General features: G+C 39.8%; 1 protein-coding gene across 1 annotated transcript in view; it reads left to right on the top strand.

Annotated features, from left to right (window-relative positions):
• CPNE8 (copine 8) overlaps positions 1 to 26,125 on the top strand; it is a 298,438-nt gene that overhangs the window by 215,273 nt on the left and 57,040 nt on the right. The window contains exons 9-13 of the mRNA XM_040412364.1: positions 5,544 to 5,648; positions 7,944 to 7,985; positions 18,369 to 18,444; positions 21,006 to 21,059; positions 23,434 to 23,495. Of these exons, the coding sequence (XP_040268298.1) occupies positions 5,544 to 5,648; positions 7,944 to 7,985; positions 18,369 to 18,444; positions 21,006 to 21,059; positions 23,434 to 23,495 (339 nt within the window). The remainder of the gene's footprint in view (positions 1 to 5,543; positions 5,649 to 7,943; positions 7,986 to 18,368; positions 18,445 to 21,005; positions 21,060 to 23,433; positions 23,496 to 26,125) is intronic.

Raw genomic sequence — 26,125 nt, 5'->3', positions numbered from 1 at the left:
CAGACAGACCTTAATTAGCTTCAAACATTCACACTTTGTTCACCACATTAAGGGTACTTTCACACTAGCGGCAGGACGGATCCGACAGGCTGTCCACCCTGTCAGATCCGTCCTGCCGCTATTTCGCCGTGCCGCTGGACTGCTGCTCCGTCCCTATTGACTATAATGGGGACGGGGGCGGAGCTCCGGCACAGCACGGCAGTTCGTGGTGAGAGGCCGCCAGACTGAAAAGTCAGACATGCAGTACTTTTAGTCAGGCGGCCTTTCGCCGTGCTGTGCCAGAGCTCCGCCCCCGTCCCCATTATAGTCAATGGGGACGGAGCAGCAGTCCGGCGGCACGGCGAAATAGTGGCAGGACGGATCCAACAGGGTGAACAGCCTGTCGGATCCGTCCTGCCGCTAGTGTGAAAGTAGCCTAATACGTTGCTTTAGGCATCTTATTCTTGTATAAAATACTTATGTATGGTTTTTTTTCATAATCTGCTAACTTGCAGTGGCTTCAATACAGTATAATTTATTTTTCATTTTCACAGAAGTGTTATTTAAAATTCCCTTAGCTGCCACCTGCATCGATTCCATAAATCTGTAGTCATAGGAGAAAGTCTATTGCAGATATTATAGTGAAACCCCTATGTAACCAAGCCTAGTGCCAAAAAGGGTATTGCTTACCAATGGTGCCCTTGGTTTGTTGATTTGACACAAGACGCATGCACTGATATGAGAACCCAAGCACAACAGAGGGTCACGTTAAAGGCCCAGGAAAGATTACATAGTTAAAGGGCATCTGTCTGCAGATTTGTACCTATGAAACTTGCTGACCTTTTGCATGTGCACTGGGCAGTTAAAGACATCTGTATTGGTCCCATGTGCATATGTGGCCGCACTGCTGAGAAAGATTATGTTTTAGTACATGCACATGAGACTCTAGGAGCAACGAAGGCATTGCCATTACACCTAGAGGCTCTGCTCTCTCTGCAACTGCTGTGCCATGTGTACTTTGATTTGAGAAGTCAGGGCCAAGTGTGATTACGTTTACACTGCCTGGCCCTGTCAATCAAAGTGGAGAATGCACAGCAGTTATAGAGAGAGCTGGGCACATATGAACATGAATATTGCATATGATGTAGTGGGGAGCTGGAAAAAAAATTCAAATGGTTGGAATTGGGAAAAAAACGCAATTCTGCCAGATATTTTTTATTTTATTTTTTTAAGGCATTCCCTTCATTCTCCAGGTCAGTTCAATTACAACAATACTACACTTGTATGGTTTTTCCTAAGTTTTAATACAAAAAATAAAAATTAAAAAAATAATTTTGGTTTGCCATATTATGACATTTGACCACAGCATCTGAGGGGTTAAATGTGCGCAATCAGTCTTATGGCTGATAAACATACAAAGGCCCCTTGCCTCTGCTTTTTGAAACAGCAGAAACCTGGCGGTTATGGTGCCCGCTGCACTTATAGCGGAGGTCGCCAAGGGGTTAACTTATGGAGGCAGTGCCCACTCTTTTGTGGGGATTTTCACCATATTTTTTATACAGGTCATTTATTTATTTATTGAATTTATATAAGTTAACTTGTTCCCCTTTAGGTGCCTCATCTCAAGACGAAATATATTTAATTATTTTAATCTTTCCTCATAACTAAGGCCCTCTATGCCTGTTATCAATTTAGTCTCTCTTATTTGCCAGCTCCAGGGCATCCTTTCTATGTACTGGTGCCCAGAACTGAAATGCATATTCCAGATGAGGGTGCACAATTGCTTTGTAAAATGGTAATATTACATGCCTGTCCTGTGAGTCCATGCCTCTTTTAACATGTGACAATATTCAGCTGGTCTTGGAACAAGTGACATTCCCAGAGTTAGGCTACATCCACGTGGCCATTGTTTTGGTCCGCATCCGAGTCGCAGTTTTGGTGGCTTGAATGCGTACCCACTCACTTCAATGGGGCCGCAAAAGATGCGGACAGCACTCCGTGTGCTGTCCACATCCGTGGCTCCATTCCGTGGATCACAAACAAAATATAACATGTCCTATTCTTGTCCGCGCTTTGCGGACAAGAATAGGCAGTTATATTAAAGGCTGTCCATGACGTTCCGCAAATTGTGGAATGCACACGGACGCCATCCGTGTTTTGCGGATCCACAATTTGCGGAACGCAAAACACACAACGGTTGTGTGTATATAGCCTTACTATCACTAGGACATAAGATGCTTGTAAGTAAGCAAGGTGCATAATTTTAAATTTACCCACATTGCACATATCAAGTGGATGTCCAAACACTCAAAGGGAGAATTTATCTTGAGGGCATACTTTAAACTTATAAATTTGTCTCATTCTTAAACTTGTAACTTTTTTGCAACTTCTTAAAAAATCTCAGTGATAAATTTGGAGTAAAACTCCTTAACATAGCTAATCATACTCCCTTTGCAACCCGTATGTCAAAATTGGAGTGAGTGGTATAAAAATGCAAAAAGTTGCAAAATTTGTGCACAAGTAAGTCCAGAAAAGCCTCATTTAGCAACTTTTTGAAGGCAGAAATCAGGGCCAGAGTGTCCAAGTCAGCTTGAAGTTTATCGACATATTCCATAGTGTTATGGGCAATGGTTGTGGAACCACTGTGCCAACCAGCTAGTTAGACTTTGGACTATACCTAAGGGGAGTTTTTCACCCTTTAACCGCTATGCAGGGATCTGGTCTTGGCTGCTGGCTGCTACCTCTTTATATAGTACCATTGTGGTTGGCTGTTGACCCATGGGGATCAGAGTTTGCAGAGTTTGTGCGCATCTGGGAAACAATCCAAAAGGTCAGATCAGGTGGCACAGGATCAGTACGGTGAGCAGGCACAGGTCAGGAACCAGGAATCACGCAAACAGATAATAGCTCTTCTGCATGCTCTGACTAGCTAAAGCAGGGATCAACGACCTTTGGCACTTTAGCTGCTGTGAAACTACAACTCCCAGCAAGCATACATGTTTGACTGTTCTTTTAACTTCCATATAAGTGAATGAAGCATTCTGGGAGTTGTAGTTTCAGAAAATATGGAGTGCCAGAGGTTGCTGATTCTTGAGCTAGAGAGAGACCTAGCAAGTTAATTGCACAGGCAATGAAGTGAGGTCAACAACACAGCTATGTAGGAGTAGCTAATTAGCAACTTGACACAGCCATGCAGCAGCTCTCAGAGCAGAAGGTTAACCCTAGCACTGCTGAAGACAGATACAAAGAATACAAGTCTTAAAGGGAACCTGTCACCGGGATTTTGTGTAAAGAGCTGAGGACATGGGTTGCTAGATGGCCGCTAGCACATCCGCAATACCCAGTCCCCATAGCTCTGTGTGCTTTTATTGTGTAAAAAAAACCGATTTGATACATATGCAAATTGACCTGAGATGAGTCCTGTCCCTGACTCATCTCAAGGATAAGACTCATCTCAGGTTAATTTGCATATGTATCAAATCTGTTTTCTTACACAATAAAAGCACACAGAGCTATGGGGACTAGGTATTGCGGATGTGCTAGCGGCCATCTAGCAACCCATGTCCTCAGCTCTATACCCCAAATCCAAGTGACAGGTTCCCTTTAACTACGCAGGACAGGACAGCGGAAGCCATAAATCGCCATTGTAACATATAGACTGCATAATACTACATAGCTTGGTGCAAATATAGAAACTGTGCTATTTTTCCCATCCTCCTCATGTTGCAGCATGATAATGCATGGCCCCATATTGAAAGGATCTGTACACAATTCCTGGAAGCGGAAAACCTCCCATTTCTTGCATGGCCAGCATACTCACTGGACGAGTCACCCATTGAGCATGTTTGGGATGCTGCCAATATTCTGCAACTTTGTTTTGCCCCCCCCCAGTAAGGCAAAACTGTGCACATTTCAGAGTGGGCTTTTATTGTGGGCAGTCTAAGGCACACCTGTGCAATATTCATGCTGTCTAATTAGCACCTTGATATGCCACACCCGTGAGGGGGGATGGATTATCTCGGCAAAGGAGAAGTGCTCACTAACACAGATTTATACAGATTTGTGAACAATATTTGAGAGTAATGGGTCTTTTGTGTATGTAGAAAATGTTTCAGATCTTTAAGTTCAGCTCATGCAAAATGGGAGCAAAACTGAAAGTGTTGCGTTTATATTTTTGTTCAGTGTAGTAGTGGACCCAGCCCTGAAACTTGGGGTACACCTCTTATAACCAGGATAAAGTTCAAAACATGAGGATTCTTTCTTGTCCAATTCAATGCAATTATTAGGGAATGGAAATCCCCCCCCAAAAACATGTTTGTATAATAATGCCTCCACAAGAAGTGAGTTTAACAATTTTAATGATTTTACTCTTCATTTCTCTTAGAGGCTTTTTAATGCTATTATTAGAATGGGATCCTTTTTTTATAACTCAAAACATATTGCAGCCTATACAGTACTGTATATTGTGGCGTGTGTGGTATATGGGGGATTTCTGCATGTATGGACCTCACTTGCATAACGGAGAGACAGACGGGTTTGTTTTATGTAGTTCACAGGACTTCATAAATGACCTTTAATAAATTCACATTGATTTCACATCTTTTGCTCGATGTTATTGAATACACGTTATCTATGTATTCCCTAATTAATGTCGCCATAGTATTTCATGGTTTGTACTCTCGCTTCGGCAAAAATATTATAATGCAGTGTATCACTTTAAGGGTCCATTCACACATCCGTGCATGTTTGGCGGATCCACGGTTCTGCAAAACACGGACACCGGCAATGTGCATTCCGCATTTTGCGGACCGCACATTGCCGGCACTAATATAATATGCCTATTCTTGTGCAGACAAGAATAGGGCATGTTCTATTTTTTTCGGGAACGGAAATGCGGACCCGGAAGTGCGGGTACGCATTTCCGGATTTGGGCGGCCCCATAGAAATGAATGGGTCCGCAATTCCGTTCCGCAAAATGCGGAACAGAATTGCGGACGTGTGAATGGGGCCGAAGTCCAACTCCTGTTTAATTCCAGAAAATACTGTAAATATTTGTTTTCTCCCTGCAGCCTCATGAGTAAGAATAATTTATGTGGTTTTATGCAGTCTATATTTTATAATTTATGCAGTCTACAGAAAATTAGAAATTAACAGTTTAAACAAAATCACACCTACTGGCAGGTGGATGGGAGTGATTGTGATTGGAATTTTTGTATAAGTGATTTCCCATTAAACTAAATGGTTATTATTTTACTGCAAAGTGGCTTAAAGACTATAGGGGAAATTTATTAACCCTTGTGCATCAGAAAAGTGTTTGTAAAAAAAGTCACACATTGCCCTCATGTGGTCCAACAAATTTGCTATAATTTATTCCAGAAAATGGCACAAATTTTAACTAATATCTGGGCATAGCTTGCGTAGATTTGACTGCCAGCTACATGGAGGGTCAGAGAGGGCCAGAGTTGCACCCAGTGTCTAAATAAATTAGGTTCATGTCACTCCAACGCAGAACTGTTTATTATGTGACATGTCTGTTATGAGGCTAATATCTTTTTTTCCGTCAGCTTCACAATTTGCCACAAGACAGAAGTAGTAAAGAACACATTAAACCCGGTGTGGCAGGCTTTCAAGATTCCAGTTAGAGCTTTGTGCAATGGGGATTTTGACAGGTAAGAAATGTGAGATTTTCTGAAGTTTTTTGCAATTTAGAGATTTCTGAGGCTATGTGAAGATGATCCCTGTGCTACTAGCAATGGATTCATTAATAATTAAAAGAAATGGTTAAAGCCTGTCGGACTGTAATGACACACAGGCAGGGCCTCTGGGCAAATCAATAAGATATATTCTAGTTAGACTTTGTTTGGGCTTCTGATATTTTAAAGGGAATGTAGATAACAGATCCACCACTGTATATATTTGAATATATTTATAAATATGGAAACATATACACTATATCAGGTGCATGACCCAAACATGATGGGATCATATTCTTTACTATTACAGGGACATTAAAGGTCACCTGTCATTAGACTTGTACCTATGAAGCTGGCTGACCAGTTACATCTGCACTTGGCAGCTGAAGACATCTGTGTTGGTCCCATGTTCATATGTGCCCGCATTACTGAGAAAAATAATGTTTTAATATATGCAAATGAGCCTCTAGGAGCAACGGGGGCATTGCTGATACACTAAGAGGGTCCACTTTCTCTTTAACTGCCGCTCCCTGTCCAGACATGATGACAATCAAAGTGCAGAGGGTGCAGCAGTTAAAGAGAGCTGAGCCTCTAGGAGTAACAGCGAAACCCTAATTGCTCCTAGAGGCTCATTTGCATATATTAAAACATCATTTTTATCAGCAATGTGAGCACATATGACTATGGGACCAACACAGATGCCTTTAGCTGCCAAGCACACATGTAACAGGTCAGGCAGTTTCACAGGTACAAATCTGTTGACATGCCTTTTAATTTAATGTTTGCAGTAGTGTAGACCAACCAGTAATGCCTACACGTACAGAATAGTCCATTCATTTTGCCCAGAGCACAGAATTACCCATAAAATCAGCCACATAACATTCTCCATAGAGTAAGTACAGGTACAGCAGTGCACATTCAAATTTGACAGTCATAGTGCTGTATAATAAAGTATAATACACACTACCCTGAATGTAGACATCTTTTCCTATTCTTACGGTCTTTGTCAGAACCGAAGGTCTCTGTCAGTCAGAAGTAATGTACTGATCTTCTCTGTCAGGACACATGTGGTATTGTAGCACAGCACATAGTCATGACACCAACCACATATCCAACATATCCAGTTGTTGTGTAATACTGGCAAAACATGAGATAACATACAGTATATCGCCATCCTAAAGGAGCCACTTGCTCTTCCCTCCAATTTCTGCTTTTGTATTTACTTAGTATCGTAATTCAAATATTTTTTTGCATTGTTTGCGTGAACAACGCATAAGGATTGGGTGATTATACTTTAAAGGGAACCTGTCACGTTGAACATGATGTCTGAGCTGCAGGCAGCATGTTATAGAGCAGGAGGAGCTGAGCAGATTGATGTATAGTTTTATGAAAAAAGTTTAAGTAAAACTTGTATTTCAGTCATTTAAATTCCTGCTCATTCTGGGCTGTGAAGTCCAGGAGGCGGTCCTATCAGTGATTGACAGCTCTCTCTGTATACAGTCATAGAGGGAAGGCTGTCAGTCACTGATAGGACCGACTCCTAAGCCCAGAATGAGCAGGAATTCAAATAAATTAAAGTTATACTGAATATTTTCTGATAAAATATATATATCTGCTCAGCTCCTCCTGTTCTATAACAAGCTGACTGCAGATTATTTAGCATTTTCATGGTGACAGGTTCCCTTTAAGGATCATTGTTATTGGTCTTGGATTATTGTTTGTTCCTATATGAGCACTGACCATTTTGAATATTGTGGTATTGCTGGTACATATTGTATTCTGTGGGGGAGGGAAGAAGCTTAGGGATGGCACCTAACATGGTCACTGTCCTGCAATAATTATTATAGCACGATGCGCTTTTTAATAGTTTTTAACTAATACTCTGTGTGTATTTTCTAATAACCATTATAATTTTTATTATTCTAGTTCTGTATTATCTCATGTTTTGCTTCTGTTACACACCTATTGGATACGTTGAAGTTATTTATGGTAGCCTTATTGAGCAGTGCCGGCTAGTTATTAGCTAATTATAGTAATTACAGTTGTAGGTCTGCAAGCACCATGTGGTTCAATAGTTACATCGTCTGCACCCTGGCTATATATCCATACTGGACACATCACTTCAGTAGCTACTACCGAATAAGAAGAAAACATATTAAAATAGTTTTTATAGTAGCATATACATTGGGTACTCTCAAACCTTTTATGTTCTGATGCTCATTTGAATACTGTCCCTTATGTAATAAATTTACATTTGTTCTCTGTTGACAGAACAATTAAAGTGGAAGTCTATGACTGGGATAGAGATGGAAGGTATAGTATTTGCATGTTTTTGTCATTCATATGTACTGCATTTGTGTGATGGGAAATTTCTAGAAAGTATGGCAAGATAAAACATGGTCTCGTTCTAAACTTTTCAGGGGAATGTAATAACATTCAGTTTAAATTTATATACATTTTCCAATAAGATAAGAAGATGCTAGATTTCCCTATTGACAAGAACACATTAAAAACAAACGGGAGGCATTTGACCTAAACCTAAAATAAAACCACTGTTGCCGAAAGTAGGTGTTTACTAACTCTACTTGGGAGGGGGGACCATCAGGGGAGCACGTAGCCCATGTTGCTCACCTCCCACTCCAGGGTCACCAGAAATTGTAATCCCACAGGAGGCTAGTGGATGATGGAAACCACACCTTTCACTGGTAGGATAGCTTTTTTTCACTGATTTTGGGGAGTACAATTTCCCCTTCATCAATATTAGGAACAATATGAAGCAATACAACTTAAGAACATTTACTTTAAATGCAGGGGTCCTGCCACCACAATCCATCAGGTCCGTCATTAGTGGTCAATGGGAGAGCCGAGAGACTGCCCAAAGAAAGACCAATACTCGAGTAATGCTTCTCACCCAACCGGAAGTGATGTAAAAGGAAATTATGAAAAACCGCGTCTCACCAGCCATTCTCCCGACCATTAGCCCGGGACTGGATGTTAAGAGTGCACTGCATGGTGGAAGGCAAAAACAGAGATCTGGTCTCAGGCAGCAGTGTAGATCATATGCAGATCTATACATTTCAGTGGTAATATACTACAAACAAGGCCTGTGAAGTCTGATCCTACAGACATTGTCACGGGGGAGATTTATCAAAACTGGTTCAAAGGAAAACTAGCTTAGTTGCCCATAGCAACCAGTCAGATTCCACATTTCATTTTTCAGAGCCCCTTTGGAAAATTTAAGGTGGAATCTGATTGGTTTCTATGGGCAACTAAGCTAGTTTTCCTTTGCAAAAGTGTTCATAAATCTCCCCGATTCTCTTTTTCCTGTCCCCCTACTTCTTGTTCACATACAGTATATTTGTTAGGTAGGCAAGACGTGTGGGTCATGTATGGATGTGACCATATTTACAGGCTCAAACCACAGATACAGCAGCTGCCAGCATGACCACTGAAATCATGATAATCTACAGAGATTGCATGGCGAGGCTGTTATAATCAAAGTGAATGAGCGGCTGTGCTGTACTTTACAACAAGGCCGTGCTACACTGCCACTGTGTGCGTTATGGTGTTCATGTTGGAGGCTGCTGTATGTACACATAATTAGTTTTAGGCCCCATTCACGTGATCTTATTTTTGGTCCTCATCTGCATTTTTTCATACCCATTCATTTCAAGGGACCAAAAGAAATGCAGGCAGCACACCGTTTGCTGTCCACATCTGTATGCCTGCCCATAATCCCGAAAAAAAGATGTTCTATTCTTGTCCATTTTGGGGATGCAACACGGATGTCACGCGGACTGCAAAATGCATACAGGCGTACACCCTGCATACAAAATGCATACACCCCGAGGCTTCTTTCACACTTGCGCTTTTGCCTGATCTGGCAGGGATCAGCAAAAACACTTTTGTTTCTAATAATACAACCGTCTGCATCCGTTATGAACGGATCCAGTTGTATTATCATTAAAAGAGCAATGATGGATCAGGCATGACCATTATTAAAAGTCAATGGGGGACGATTACGTTTTCTATTGTGTCCTGCTCTCCGATATGGGAACACAACCAAACGGAACGGAATGCATTTTGGAGCATTCTGTTCTGTTAAGTCACGTTTTGTCCCCATTGACAATGAATATGGACAAAACGGAAGCGGTTTTCTCCAGTATTGAGATCCTCTGCCGGATCTCAATACCGGAAACGTTAAACGCAAGTGTGAAAGTCACTGATAGCTGTACATGGGATAGATGTTACCAGTGATTGATATCATTCTCTGTGTAAGTGTGTATACAGAAATAGTTGTCAGTCACTGATAGTTGTACACGGGGAGGTGCTATCATTGATTTTTTTAGTATTCTCTGTGTAAGTGTGTATACATAGATAGCTGTCAGTCACTGATAGTTGTACACAGGGGCAATCTTAAGTATAGAAAGAGGAGAGATATAAATGTATAAATTAAAGGTTTTGCTGAATCTTTTCCCACAAAACTATATATCAATCTGCTCAGATCCTCCTCCTACACTATAACATACTGCCTACAGATTGCGCTGCAATTTGTGGCGACAGGTTCTATTTAACCCGTTTCTGCTCTTCACTATACATTAACCGCACAGACATCAAGTACTTCTCGCACAGTACTATAAATGGATTGCAAAGGGATGGAGCTGGACACAAATACTCTGTCTATGCAATCAGCAGCATATGTACAGGGTGGGCCATTTATATGGATACACCTTAATAAAATGGGAATGGTTGGTGATATTAACTTCCTGTTTGTGGCACATTAGCATATGTGAGGGGGGAAACTTTTCAAGATGGGTGGTGACCATGGCGGCCATTTTGAAGTCGGCCATTTTGAATCCAACTTTTGTTTTTTCAATAGGAAGAGGGTCATTTGACACATCAAACTTATTGGTAATTTCACAAGAAAAACAATGATGTGCTTGGTTTTAACGTAACTTTATTCTTTCATGAGTTATTTGCAAGTTTCTGACCACTTTCAAAATGTGTTCAATGTGCTGCCCATTGTGTTGGATTGTCAATGCAACCCTTTTCTCCCACTCTTCACACACTGATAGCAACACCGCAGGAGAAATGCTAGCACAGGCTTCCAGTATTCGTAGTTTCAGGTGCTGCACATCTCGTATCATCTGAAGGCAATCATCTATGCTGTGAAGATACGAGATGTGCAGCACCTGAAACTATGGATACTGGAAGCCTGTGCTAGCATTTCTCCTGCGGTGTTGCTATCAGTGTGTGAAGAGTGGGAGAAAAGGGTTGCATTGACAATCCAACACAATGGGCAGCACATTGAACACATTTTGTAAGTGATCAGAAACTTGTAAATAACTCATGAAAGAATAAAGTTTCGTTAAAACCAAGCACACCATTGTTTTTCTTGTGAAATTCCCAATAAGTTTGATGTGTCAAATGACCCTCTTCCTATTGAAAAAACAAAAGTTGGATTCAAAATGGCCGACTTCAAAATGGCCGGCATGGTCACCACCCATCTTGAAAAGTTTCCCCCCTCACATATACTAATGTGCCACAAACAGGAAGTTAATATCACCAACCATTCCCATTTTATTAAGGTGTATCCATATAAATGGCCCACCCTGTATATTACAGCCAAAAATAGGAAAACGGCAACACTCCAAAATAAAAAATATAAAGTGTCCTTGTATTCACCAAACTCACATTTCTGCTTTCTGTTTGTACTATTTTCTACGTTGATGAGCTCTGTCCACTACAAAGTAGATAGGGCTATCTTCTTATTGCGCTGGAGCTATTGCCAAACAGCTGATCGGCAGGGGTATATGTTATCAGACCCGAACCAATCAGTTGTTATTTAGATAACCCAACATAATCGCAGACATTTAACCCTCAGATACCATGGTCAATTGTGACCGCCTCAGATGCTGTGACCACAGCATCTGAGGAGGAGCCATCTGTTCACTGTGGCAGCCTTAGTTCCTCTAAAGGATCCAAGGCTGCTACAGCTATATGTAGACATTGTCTGTTCCAGGGCTCCAAAGGAACATAGCTCAACTCCCATAGACTGCAAAGAGAATTCATTTTTCCCTTTAAAATACAGTATCCATCTTTGAGAAGATCTAATGAATGACAAGTTTAAAACAGCTTTTTTTTACCTATTTGGGTCAGCAATTTCCCAAAGGCTGTAGATTTATCTTAGTGAAACCTATCAATCTAATACAAGAACATAAATAACTATGTACAAGAAAGATGAACAGCTGTTTACTCTGCAGAGTTGTCATTTTTTCTTAGATTTTAAACCTGCTAAGCAAAATATTTTCATCCCTCTGCAACAACTACACGTTTTTATCATGCCATATTACATGTTTGCTTGTTCATTAGATATTAAAGTGAGGTTTCACTGTTGGGTATCTTCTATATGGAGTTTTATGGAGAAGTGACATGTGTGCCACGGCCTGATCCATCAATCAGACCTTTAGTGGTTTAATAGTTATGTGTCCTGTAAATGAGCAAACAATGAAATAGTAATTGAGACTAATTCATTGTAATAATAGCAGTGTGGATAATATTTTAATTTGTATTTTATTTTGGTAATTTTAGCCTTTTGATGCTAGGGTATCCTGCACAATGTGTACTCTTCTGACATACGTGAATAAGCCTTGAATTATAAAATAAAAATAAAAAAATCACATCTATATCCATTGATTTTTTTCTTTCAATAACTTTATTCATTTTCTAATATTGAAACATATACTTTATTATAACAAAGATGTATCAAATTCTGGTAGTTGCTATAAAGAAGAAGCAGGTATTGTAGCTATGGCATGAGAGATATTCATGTACTTTCTAAATGATAATACCTAGCACATTGCTACAATTCCACCAAGTACTTATAGTGAGATTGTTATTTCAGGTGACTTGTCGGGATAAACTACCATGTGTGTACACTAGTTCTACTTGTATGGGCTAAAAGGGGAAGGAAATCTCATAATTCCAATAAGAAGTAGTGCTCATTGGGGGGAAAGAGAAACATGGAGTCCGGTAACATACCAGAGAACAGTCAAGTTCGCCATCCACAGGGGCTGTATAATGGGACATCCCCTCCTATAGAAGATACTTACCCGGCACCCGCGTCCCTCCGCATCGTCACTGCTGCATATAGCCAATACAGCCAATAGCAGTCCGTAACTGTGACCAGCCTCCCTAGCGTCCCCCGCGATGATAGGGAGGTTGGTTATCGTCGAGGCCTGCTATTGGCTGCTTCCACCCCCCTTTCCTTCGCCAGATATTTTGATCCGTGCAACTGAGCTATGCAGCAGTGGCTGTGCAGAGATCTGGAGGGATGAAGGTGTTGGGGACCGAGTAAGTATAATCTATAGGAGGGGCCCAGGCATTGTGGGGGTATTTGTAGTATTGGATAACCCCTTTAAGGTCCCCTTAGCACCACAGTTCCTCTTACAGATCTCTGGGTGGGAAGGAAAAATACATTGCAACTTGGCTGGGGTAAAATACCACCCCTAACATGTTTTAACAATTACCTCCAGATAATTGGTACATTGAAGTGTTTTATACAGTATATTACCAATGATCCAGAGGTATATCCACAGCCAAGTCTTCATCCCATCCAACCATAGGAGTCATTTTAGTGACCAGTTTTTTTTATTTTAAGATATTATGAAATCCTGAAATTCCATTTTTACAGGCAAGAGACCTATTGAGTAGGCAGAGTACCTGCGGGTCCACTGTATATTGCCCCAACCCCCGTGGAAGCAGAAAATCTCATATCTGCAAAAAATATGTAAATACTCCAACATTTTTTGCCCTCATTTCTACAATTTCCTTATGAAAAAAGAAATGTAAACGACCATTAATCTGTAACAATCATAGGTGTTTTTGCAATTTTGCAGCAAAAAATAACTTTGTATACAAAAATGCTTAAAACATGTTTGTGGCTAAAAGTCTGACCAAATCAGAGCATTCGAAAAACAATATCAGCAGTAATAAGTAAGAGCTACTGGACTTGTAGTTTTTTTTTTCTTTCTTTAAAACGTGTCGCTAGTCATCCAACCAACTTTATCAATTAGAACTGAGATGTCTTCAAGAAAGTAATACAAGTCCAGTTGCTCTGGCTTATTACTACTGATATACCATGACCTTGTTGAATAAGAACCTTCACAGACATTAGACAAATAACATCTTCTAAATATAAGTTCCAAGATGTGCAGAGCTCGTACATACTCATTATGCCTTAGTATACATGAAAATATTGCCACAGAATTTCAATATGAAACAGACCAAAAATCCAGCAGTAGATTTAAAAAAGTAACCCCTTATACAAATGGGATTATTCTCCTTGAAAATGTTTGCCCCTGCTCCCTGACTCCTTGTAATTCTTGAAGCAGAAAACAGTATGCTGTCTTATACTATACAGTTTGTGTTTATATTGTTTGGAGATTTTGACATGTTACATTTAATAATTGCTACTTATTACTTACCATTCAGCAAATACATTATTGGGCTTCCTATGCACAGATATTTTCATTATGTGCACATTGTGTTTTGTTTCTTGACTTTAGTGCAGTCATTCCCATTTTTTCAGTATGTGGTTGTTTTAGAAACAGTTGTCCACCATTGAAAGGGTTGTCCAGGATTTTCATATTAATGACCTATTCTCAGGATAGGCTATCACTTTCTGATTGGCAGGGGAACAACACCCTGCAACTCCGGCACAAATCAGCTACTTCAAAGTTGTTCTGGCATCGGATGTCTGCGCTGGTGCTACGTGGATTCTTCCATTTTGCAGTGGATGCAAGTTGTAACTATGGTGCTGCTCCCTTTCACAGCACTGCAGTAGAGTTGTGTAGTTCTGGTGCTGGAGGTACTGAGGATAGGCCATCAGTATTAAAATCCTGAACAACCCCTTTAAAGGAACATTGTGATGAAAATTGTTTTTATGTTAACATCTTTGTGAATATTCTAAGCATTTTTATTTGCAAAAAAGCAGGTGGATGTTTTTTGGATATAATTCCATGTAATCTGCTTCCTGTTCTGGCTCTTTAACTTCCATTTAATAATGGACCATAGCATTCTGGATATGATACAAACGTACATTTTATTGACGTGATTCAAAGGCAAAACCAAGTCGAGTATCACTGTTCCCAGCGCTGATTACTATACTGCTTCTTCTATTCCTTTGCAAAGGTGTTTGAAAAATGTCATTGCTATACCAAAATATCACACGTTGTTTTGCCTTTGAATCAAGTCAATAAAATTCACCTTTGTATCATATCCGGAGTGCTATGGTCCATTTTTAGATGTTACATGGGCTGGCTACGCTACTTGAAGCACCCATCAATAACAGTCCCACTGAATCACATGAGTTCTAAATTCCTATATTGTTTGGACTTTTAAGCACAGCAAACAGCTTTACTTGACCATTTACTCCGACCAGAGAGGAAAGGGGAGGAGTGACTCAATACTCGGTCTACTGTTTTATACAACAATGGATTATATATACATATATATATACACAAATGCAATGAATGGCAGCAGCAACCATTGAATTTGAAGATTGGGTGCAAGCTCCAATAGGAAAAGTGTCCCAGGATAATAAAATAGAGCAGAACTCTACTATATATATAATCTCACTTTGCTGACTGGTACAGAAGGACTATATATACAGTACAGACCAACAGTTTGGACACACCTTCTCATTCAAAGAGTTTTCTTTATTTTCATGACTATGAAGGCATCAAAACTATGAATTAACACATGTGGAATTATATACACTGCGTGCAGAATTATTAGGCAATTGAGTATTTTGACCACATCATCCTCTTTATGCATGTTGTCTTACTCCAAGCTGTATAGTCTCGAAAGCCTACTACCAATTAAGCATATTAGGTGATGTGCATCTCTGTAATGAGAAGGGGTGTGGTCTAATGACATCAACACCCTATATTAGGTGTGCATAATTATTAGGCAACTTCCTTTCCTTTGGTAAAATGGGTCAAAAGAAGGACTTGACAGGCTCAGAAAAGTCAAAAATAGTGAGATATCTTGCAGAGGGATGCAGCACTCTTAAAATTGCAAAGCTTCTGAAGCGTGATCATCGAACAATCAAGCGTTTCATTCAAAATAGTCAACAGGGTCGCAAGAAGCGTGTGGAAAAACCAAGGCGCAAAATAACTGCCCATGAACTGAGAAAAGTCAAGCGTGCAGCTGCCAAGAGGCCACTTGCCACCAGTTTGGCCATATTTCAGAGCTGCAACATCACTGGAGTGCCCAAAAGCACAAGGTGTGCAATACTCAGAGACATGGCCAAGGTAAGAAAGGCTGAAAGACGACCACCACTGAACAAGATACACAAGCTGAAACGTCAAGACTGGGCCAAGAAATATCTCAAGACTGATTTTTCTAAGGTTTTATGGACTGATGAAATGAGAGTGAGTCTTGATGGGCCAGATGGATGGGCCTGTGGCTGGATTGGTAAAGGGCAGAGAGCTCCAGTCCGACTCAGACGCCAGCAAGGTGGAGGTGGAGTACTGGTTTGGGCTGGTATCGTCAAAGATGAGCTTGTGGGGCCTTTTCGGGTTGAGGATGGAGTCAAGCTCAACTCCCAGTCCTACTGCCAGTTTCTGGAAGACACCTTCTTCAAGCAGTGGTACAGGAAGAAGTCTGCATCCTTCAAGAAAAACATGATTTTCATGCAGGACAATGCTCCATCACACGCGTCCAAGTACTCCACAGCGTGGAGAAAGGGTATAAAAGAAGAAAATCTAATGACATGGCCTCCTTGTTCACCTGATCTGAACCCCATTGAGAACCTGTGGTCCATCATCAAATGTGAGATTTACAAGGAGGGAAAACAGTACACCTCTCTGAACAGTGTCTGGGAGGCTGTGGTTGCTGCTGCACGCAATGTTGATGGTGAACAGATCAAAACACTGACAGAATCCATGGATGGCAGGCTTTTGAGTGTCCTTGCAAAGAATGGTGGCTATATTGGTCACTGATTTGTTTTTGTTTTGTTTTTGAATGTCAGAAATGTATATTTGTGAATGTTGAGATGTTATATTGGTTTCACTGGTAAAAATAAATAATTGAAATGGGTATATATTTGCTTTTTGTTAAGTTGCCTAATAACTATGCACAGTAATAGTCACCTGCACACACAGATATCCCCCTAAAATAGCTAAAACTAAAAACAAACTAAAAACTACTTCCAAAAATATTCAGCTTTTGATATTAATGAGTTTTTTGGGTTCATTGAGAACATGGTTGTTCAATAATAAAATTAATCCTCAAAAATACAACTTGCCTAATAATTCTGCACTCCCTGTACATAACAAACAAGTGTGAAACAACTGAAAATATGTCATATTCTAGGTTCTTCAAAGTAGCCACCTTTTGCTTTGATTACTGCTTTGCACACTCTTGGCATTCTCTTCATGAGCTTCAAGAGGTAGTCCCCTGAAATGGTCTTCCAACAGTCTTGAAGGAGTTCCCAGAGATGCTTAGCACTTTTTGGCCCTTTTGCCTTCACTCTGTGGTCCAGCTCACCCCAAACCATCTCGATTTGGTTCAGGTCCGGTGACTGTGGAGGCCAGGTCATCTGGCGCAGCACCCCATCACTCTCCTTCATGGTCAAAGAGCCCTTACTTCCAAAGTTTTCCCAATTTTTCGGCTGACTGACTGACCTTCATTTCTTAAAGTAATGATGACCACTCGTTTTTCTTTACTTAGCTGCTTTTTTCTTGCCATAATACAAATTCTAACAGTCTATTCAGTAGGACTATCAGCTGTGTATCCATCTGACTTCTCCTCAACGTAATTGATGGTCCCAACCCCATTTATAAGGCAAGAAATCCCACTTATTAAACCTGACAGGGCACACCATTTCAGGGGACTACCTCTTGAAGCTCATCAAGAGAATGCCAAGAGTGTGCAAAGCAGTAATCAAAGCAAAAGGTGGCTACTTTGAAGAACCTAGAATATGACATATTTTCAGTTGTTTCACACTTGTTTGTTATGTATATAATTCCACATGTGTTAATTCATAGTTTTGATGCCTTCAGTGTGAATCTACAATTTTCATAGTCATGAAAATAAAGAAAACTCTTTGAATGAGAAGGTGTGTCCAAACTTTTGGTCTGTACTGTATGTATGTATATATATATATATATATATATATATATATACACACACACACACACACACACTATGGGGGACATTTATCATACTGGTGTGAAGTAGAACTGGTTTAGTTGCCCATAGCAACCAATCAGATTCCACCTTTCATTTTTCACAGCTCCTTTGGAAAATGAAAGGTAGAATCTGGTTGGTTGCTATGGGCAACTAAGCTAGTTCTAATTTACACCAGTTTGATAAATCTCCATATATATATATGTGTGTGTGTGTGTGTATAAAGTTCTAGAAGGGATCACAGCACTCCAACCACAATACTGGAAAACCATTGATTTATTCTCAATTGTCCATAAACATGCGAATAAATCAACGGTTTTTCAGTATTGTGGTTGGAGTACTGTGATCCCTTCTAGAACTTATTCCTTTGACACAAAAGAAAAACAGCGAATAATATTTTTTTTAAAATCTATGGATATTGAGATTCAAAAATACCTCTTTCAGATGGAAGTGTCCTTTTAAGTAATGTGTATTTCTGCATCATTGTCTTTATTTTCTTAGCCATGATTACATTGGAGAATTCTCAACAAGCTACAGAGAGTTGTCTAGAGGACAGTCACAGTTCAATGTATATGAGGTGAGTTGTAAAAATTATATGACTGTGTGAAAGGTAAAGTTTATAAAACATAGTCATTTGTCAGTTACTTTCTCTTGTCAAAATGGCCAATCTGGATCTAAAATACTGTGGGTGTTAGTTTATATAAGGAAATGTACTGTACGGTATGTTGTATAATAGTTTAAATTAAATCAATGGCATCTATGAATGATGTTAGGCTGGGTTCACATCACATTTATAGAAGTATGTATAAGTTGGAAAAAAGTATACAAAAGCATAGACCCCCCTTTCCCCTCAACTTCCTCGAAAGCCCCAACAGTGGCTGGTCAAGATCAATTTTTCCATCCGTTTCCTACACGTATATACTGTATGTCATGTCACTGTATATATTGTCACTGTATATAATGTCATTGTATAATTCTGTTGAGGGGGCCCTCACAATATACTCTTTTAGTCCTCCTCCTGGGTGGGCCCCTTCTCAATTCGGGCCCTGTAGCAGCCACTTCCCCTGCTTCCCCTATAACTAAACTTCTTCTTAGCAGCAATAGATCAATGCATAGCATTTGGATGTGCGTTAATTTCAGCTAGCTCCTACTGCTGATGGCACAGGCACAACTGCTGTACCTATGCTATCCCTGCAACATAACTGTACGTAGAGGTGCGGGAAGTTATTCCCTGCCTTGCAAACAGTTATATTGTGGTGCAGAAAAGGGGTTAAAGGCTATGGACGCCTTCAGAGCCACTTTTAAAGTGTAACTGCCTTTTCATTTTTTATACCCTAATGGTATAGTACACCCTGCTGTATAAATGCTTTTATGCTTTATAATTTAAAGAAATGTATGCTACTTTCCTATTCTGCAGCCTCTTCTCACAGCGCTGTCATGTGCCGGCCATCTCCTCGCTGATATAAACAAGAGACGGGGAGAGCACTGGGAGGAGGAGCACAGTCCTAAGTGCCTGGGCTGGGGCAGAAAGTGGAGGGAGGAGCGCTGCCTTTAGATGCTGCTTTCTCCTGAATGGTAGCAGGTAGAAACATGCAACTGGTCTTGTTTGAAAGCTGACAATAGTGGAGAAATCAGTGTTAGAAATCAAGTCGGTAATAATCGCAAGTAAAACCTGCTTTTACTTTCACTTTCAGCTGCATTCACAGCATCTCGATTTCTATCAGTGATACCTTCCCCTGTACTGAACATATTGCTGTCATTCTGGTATTGTCTGAAATGGAATGTCAGCTTTCAAACAATACAAAGCCCATATCTCTAGCTGGTACCAAACCAGAGATATGAGCAGCTAAAGCAGCCCCCCCCCCCCTCCTTTCCTTCCTGTCAGTGTGGAGGAGAATGAGGGAGCAGCTGACAGACTGCAGGAGGAGAGAAAAAAAATAGTAAAAATATATAGAAATGTGACATCATCATCAGTGTAGTGACCCACATAATAAAATTACGTTATTTTTACCACACAGTAAACGCCGTAAAAAATTCCACAAAATAATGTAAAAATTGCATTTTTTTTTATTTTCCCCCCTAAAAATATAATAATTTAAGTTATTTAGTACACTATAGACACCCTAAAATGGTTGCTAAAAAACCTTTTAACATGACTATTAACAGGCTAAAACAAATGCTTACTGATTTCATGTAATGCACGGCTTGTCTCTGGTTAGCTGTATGTGAGAGGATACACATGCTCTGGGGTAGTGGGGGAAGTTATCTGCATTCTGATTGGTCCTGCTAGTTCATGTGAGGAGAGCAAGGGCTTATGGGAAGGGAAGGAAATACATGATGGCCTCATGGGCATGGCAAACATCACAGGAAGTGCAGCAGAGGCCATTTTAGGAAGATGCTAAAAAAGAGGAACCAAGAAATAGGGTTGCTAAGGGCTGAATACAGACATCAGACAGGTAAAATTAACTGAAAAATAAAGCTTCATGAATATCTTCCCTTCAGCATCACATATGCTAGGAATTTCATTTTTGTTAGTGAAATGGCAGTTACACTTTAAAATTGTTGATTTACATGTATATTTGGCTTCTACAGCTTCTATATTTCAAAAGTACATAACATCTGTAAAAAGCTTTTCTATGATAAATCCATCAGTTCAATAATCTTAGAAAATCAATCAAGAGAGGTCAGACAGGGACTGAAGAACGGACATCAGACAAGCTCTCTTGATGGATTTATTACAGAACAAATTGTCCAAAACAAAACCTATTATGAACATGTTTTTTTAGCCCACCATGTATATCAATAGGTAAAAATGTCTCACAATGTGCCAGTAGCCTTTAAAGTTAAATACAAAAACTAAACTTGTAAATAATGTTCTATTTTCATAGCATACAAATCCAAGAAATACACAATTTAAAAAATAGCAATAAAATGAATGTGAAGTGTGCTTCATTTTATTACCAGATTCTTACACCATTTCTTCAAAATATATAAAAAATGTGCATTATATATATGATGCTTCTATCTGACAAAAGAGACAGAAAATTTGGTATACAGGTGAATGTGACAGCAAATTTTTGTTTGTTTTTACTGTGTTATTTGAAACTGAAATTAATATTTTTATATTTGCATTATAAGGTAATAAATGCCAAGAAAAAAGGAAAAAAGAAAAAGTATCTGAATTCAGGAACTGTAAGTAACATATATTGTGTAGTCACATATACCAAATATATTGAAGGTGAAAACATAAAAAGTTAACATTTGCCAATGGAATGAAATCTTTTTAGAGAATATTTTGTTTGTTCCTGAAACTTTTATGTTTTACATCAATGATATCCATTCTCCATTCATTAAGAGACATTTTTTGGAATAAAAGTAAAGCTGCTTTCACATGGTCATAAAACAAGTGTATTTTAACATCTGTATTATTTCAACAATTCCCACATTTCCTGCAGTTTTTCACCAAAGGCCTTAGGCAATATAAGCAGTAGTGTGTCTAAAGATACCCTAAATGTGGATAAAATCAGACCTAAAACATGTCATATGTCAACCCTTGGGTACATATTCTAAGACCAGTGCACCAGAATTCCAGCTCTTAGGGTACCTAACTATTCAAAAAAGTTTTGACATGCCATAGAGAGCTGTCATCTGAGAGCTGAGACCCCCACCCATTCCTAGAACGAGGGGAGAGAAGCACACTCTTGATTATGGAATATTCTAATATAAATGATCTTTGTATGAATTTTAATTCTAGGTAATAAAATATAAATTAGAATGAGACCAAATTGCAGTTTAAATGTCCTGCCAAATATCCTATTGATAGATTACAGTTTTAATAACTTTCCTTTATCTCTTTATTCCTTTGCTGACAAAATTTCTGCACTGTTCTTACAGAGAGAAGAAATATACTAATCAGTTCTGATAAGCTGGTTAAATTCATGTAACAACTGCCTTTACTAGAAGGTTATTAGAAATAACAGTTAACTTACCCATGAGGCATTCATGATGATACTATTATTTTTACTATGGTGTAATTAGGTTCGGTGTTACTAGTTAAAAGAAAGACTGTTCAAACATGCTGACATTTAATATGTAGGCTTAAAAAATTATCTGCTTTGTTCATTTCTTGACGAGTTGGAGCTTTGTTTAACTGGAAAGACAGGGTTTCTTATCTCACAGTATAATACATTGGTATAAATAATTTATTAAAGGGGTTATCTGATATCTAAAATATCCCCCCTAATGCCTGGGCCCCTTGTATGGATTATACATACCTGCTCCCTGGCACCTGTTTCACTCCGGAATCCTGCAATGCCACCGCTACATCCCCTCGTTGCTTGGATCAAAACATCTGGTGACGGGGGGAGCAGCAAATAGCAGGCCGCAGCAGGGACGAACCACCTTGAGGCTGGTCACCGTCACGGCCTGCTATTGGCTGCTCCCCCTGTCGCCGGATATTTTGATCCGAGTGATGGGGCTGTTTGGGAATCTGGGGCAACACGGGTTCCAGGTAGAAGGAAAGGATAATGTATACGAGGGGCCTGGGCACCGGGAAATATTTTAGATAATGAATAACCACTTTAAATCTTAGATTATTTAGTCCTTCTGTTCTAACATGGTAATAGTTTTCAATGAGTTCCATGCATTTTTTAGATGGCATGGGACCAGATTCCATCTTTTGTTTCTGTTCCATCCATCTTGCTACACTATTCAAATGAGGATTGAGGATTGACGTTCTTTTTTATACTATTAACTTTATTGGCAAGTTAATGCTTCCCATTTCAATACTTTTGAAATTAAGGCATTGAAGGATTTATTAACCTTACTGTGAGCAGAGCCTAAAATAGAATACTTAATCCTGAAGAAGGAGTTTTGGACTCCTTGAGTACTACAATGATAATAAGGTTCATTTTTTTCCAGCTTCCAAGACCATACTGCAATAATTCAGAACGAAAGCAACAAGGCTCTTTGATAAGTCAATGTATATATTGTGCTACACTTATGCTGGTGCTATTTCATGGTTTCCATCTATTCACTGATCCCCCGCTTTTACAAACCTTTTTCTGTGTAAAATTACTTCCTTCCATTTAATGCTGTGCTCAACTGAAAACAATGAATTCCCTTGGTATATAAAATCTCAAGCCCATTTAATGTTTTATTTCAACTCATTACAATCAGGGAATAAGTATTATATTGATAATGTACAGTGCAGCAAAGTTAATGATGATGCTAGATTGCATTAGAGGAACAAAGAAACAGCATTAATCTTCAGACTTAAATTTAGAAGCCCACACAAAAGAATTCTCCTCTAGACATAAAACCTTCCCAAGCTTTAAACTTATAATTTAGCAGTTCTTGATTTTATACTACAGAATTTTCAGATACCGGATAAATATGCAAATAGCACAGTAAGCAATGTTGAGATAACACTTGAATGGGTTGAATTGTCAAGTTGAAAATGGTCATGGTTTCAGGAGGTTTAGGGCAAATTATTTTCTGGAGATCAAGCACTATTATAGGGTAGTGTTACTAGTATCAGTTTCTAATCATTTTACTTTGCTTTTAGGTCACTTTGCTTTCCTTTCTAGTGGAAACAGAAGTTTCATTCCTTGATTATATTAAAGGAGGGTACGTATTCAAAATGAATTCAGTTTGTAAAGTATCAGCAATGTAATATATAATTGTCTGATGAAACATTCCTTTAAAATCATGTTAAAAGGCTTAAAGGGGTCGGACACTTTCTGGCTGCGTGTGACCAATGTGTATGTAAGATGACTATATGCCAATTGTTAATATAGCCTTTGTTGATATTCTGTGCTATATTTCAGAAGCCATGTCTCCTTGTTAGGTAAAGCTTCTGTGCTGTCCACACAGAGGTCCTGTCCATAAGGTGGCCGCTAATGGAGTGTCATGTGACCAGGCAGATCACCTCCATGTGATGTCTCCTCCATTCAAATACCCTGCACTGCCACTAAACTCCCAGCAGAACAAGTTCAGACGGCAGGTGCAGAGTATTTTAACAGAGGAGACATCACATAGAGGTGATTTGCCTGGTCACATGACCCTCCATCACCAGCCATCCTAAGGACAGGACCTCTTCGTGGACAGCCCAAAAGACTTGGCAAACAAGGGGGTATGATTTTAAGAAATATATAAAATGGTGCAGAATTTCAACAAAGGCTGTATTACTAATTGCCATATACTCATCTTGCATACACATTGGTCAACTGTAACCAGAAAGTGTCCAACCCCATTAATTATCAGCACTGTTTGGGGTCATCCCTTTCAGAATGATTCAGAATTAGTCAGACTTTTTTCTCAGGGTCTGATGACACAAACGAACAGCAGCATATGGTAGATTGACATGATGATGTTTGTTGGAATCATTATCCAGAATAAAAAGTTGAGGCAGGACTCCAATGGGTACTTTGAAAATATGGAAAAACATGTCCTACAGATGCAAAATTTTGGCCAATTGACCCTTTTCAAGCATTACATGCTTAATATCTGAGCAGTTCTTAATTGTACCAATGAGTCACTGTGCAAGGACACTGGTGTACTGTAGATATAATGCCACCATCCCTCACATGCACCAAACAAGCAGAGTAATCTTCCTACAAAGCACATGCGGACTGGGAACTTAAAGTGGCCCTGGAAAAAATACTAGCTAGGTCCAAATTGATGGAGGGCAGGGCCAGCAATACCATATTGTGGCACATTATACCACACCAACTGAGCCAAATATCACAGTCCATCACAAATACTGCCAACAGCACAAAATACATCCCCAAAAACTTCCACTGGCCGGCTGTGAGGAGGGCCCAGGTGGCCTTCTGGGCATCAGCCCACCGGGAAATTTACCTGTAAGGTTTATGGCCAATCCGCCCCCGCTAAACAGGATGGTACTAAAAGTGCTGTTTCCCTATATTGAATATTTAGTACAGCTTCAATAAGAAAATGTGTCATAATGAGACAACCACTTTAAATGGAATGTGTTATCTGTATTTTTTTCTGTCAGTTAAAACTAGATAGCGGCACATATTGGTTTATATTTTCTAAATGTACATTTTTTTTGTTTTATTTCCTGAACATGAATATGGGGCCTGCCATCTTGGCATTTAGAGGTATGCTGTACGACATTCACCGGAGGCCATAGACACACTAGATTAGTGGGGACCTCAATGACATTGGGAGAGTTTTCTAGTCATGCTCTGTGACCTGTGCAGAGGTCAGTAGGGAGTAAATAATCTGTTATATCACCTATTGTAAAAGGACAAATAGAAGGAGGTAGGAGGTCGCACCGGTCCTGTATGAGCAGCAGGAAGGCAGCCCAATAGTAGAATCCATGTCTTGCAACAGTTCCATCATCAGGTGGGGTTCAATGCACTCAGGGTGACCGTCTCTTGTAGAAATGATGCAGACAAGAGGAGAGTGCATATTCAGGTCCCTGTAGAGGATGGATGAGACGAATGTAAAGCAGGGGGATCACTTCCAGTGGGCTTTGAGGAGTGAGGGATACACCAAAGCCGGAGGAGTTGCTTTCCCTCATCCAGATTTTTGATCGCGTGAACTTGCCCATTTCTACGGATGAGAATTTTCAGGGGGTAACCCCATTTATAAGGGACATCACTGTCCTGAAGAGCTGTAGTAATAGGTATTAACTCTCTGTGACGTCGAAGGGTGAATCTTGACAGATCAGTGAAAAGCTTAACCGTCTGATAAGGAGCAGGAAACGGTTGCTTTCTTCTCGCAGCAGACATCATAGCCTCCTTGGTGTGAAAAAAATGAATGCGTGCAAGGGTATCACGCGGGATATGTGACCCTAAGTGAGAGGGTTTTGGTATTCTGTGGGCCCCGATCGATGATCATGTCAGGAGCCGGGATCTGAGGCAGGAGTATTTTCATGAGGCCTTTCAAATATGGTTGCAATTCCTCAGGAGTCACCTCTTCAGGGATGCCTCTAAACTTTATGTTGTTTCGTCTAGAGCGATCCTCCATATCTGCCAACTTTAAATTGATGGCCTCTATCTGGTCAGCCATGTCATTATGAGCGTCAATGAGCTCGTTTTGGGACGACGCAAATTCTCCCATTTTTGTTTCAATATGGCTAATTTTGCCTTCGGCTGACTGCATTCTTGTAAATACAGGGTTAAGCAGTTTCTCCATGTCAGAGCTGAGGGAGAATTTCAGGGCCAGCAACATTGTTTTGAGAGAGTCTTCAGTGACTAACTTATCAGATGTAGAGAGCCTGTGAAATG

This window comes from Bufo bufo, chromosome 1 (assembly GCF_905171765.1).
Source record: "Bufo bufo chromosome 1, aBufBuf1.1, whole genome shotgun sequence".
Lineage (NCBI taxonomy): Eukaryota > Metazoa > Chordata > Amphibia > Anura > Bufonidae > Bufo > Bufo bufo.
The sequence above is the reverse complement of the archived record's forward strand: the minus strand, read 5'-3'. Positions and strand labels throughout refer to the sequence as shown.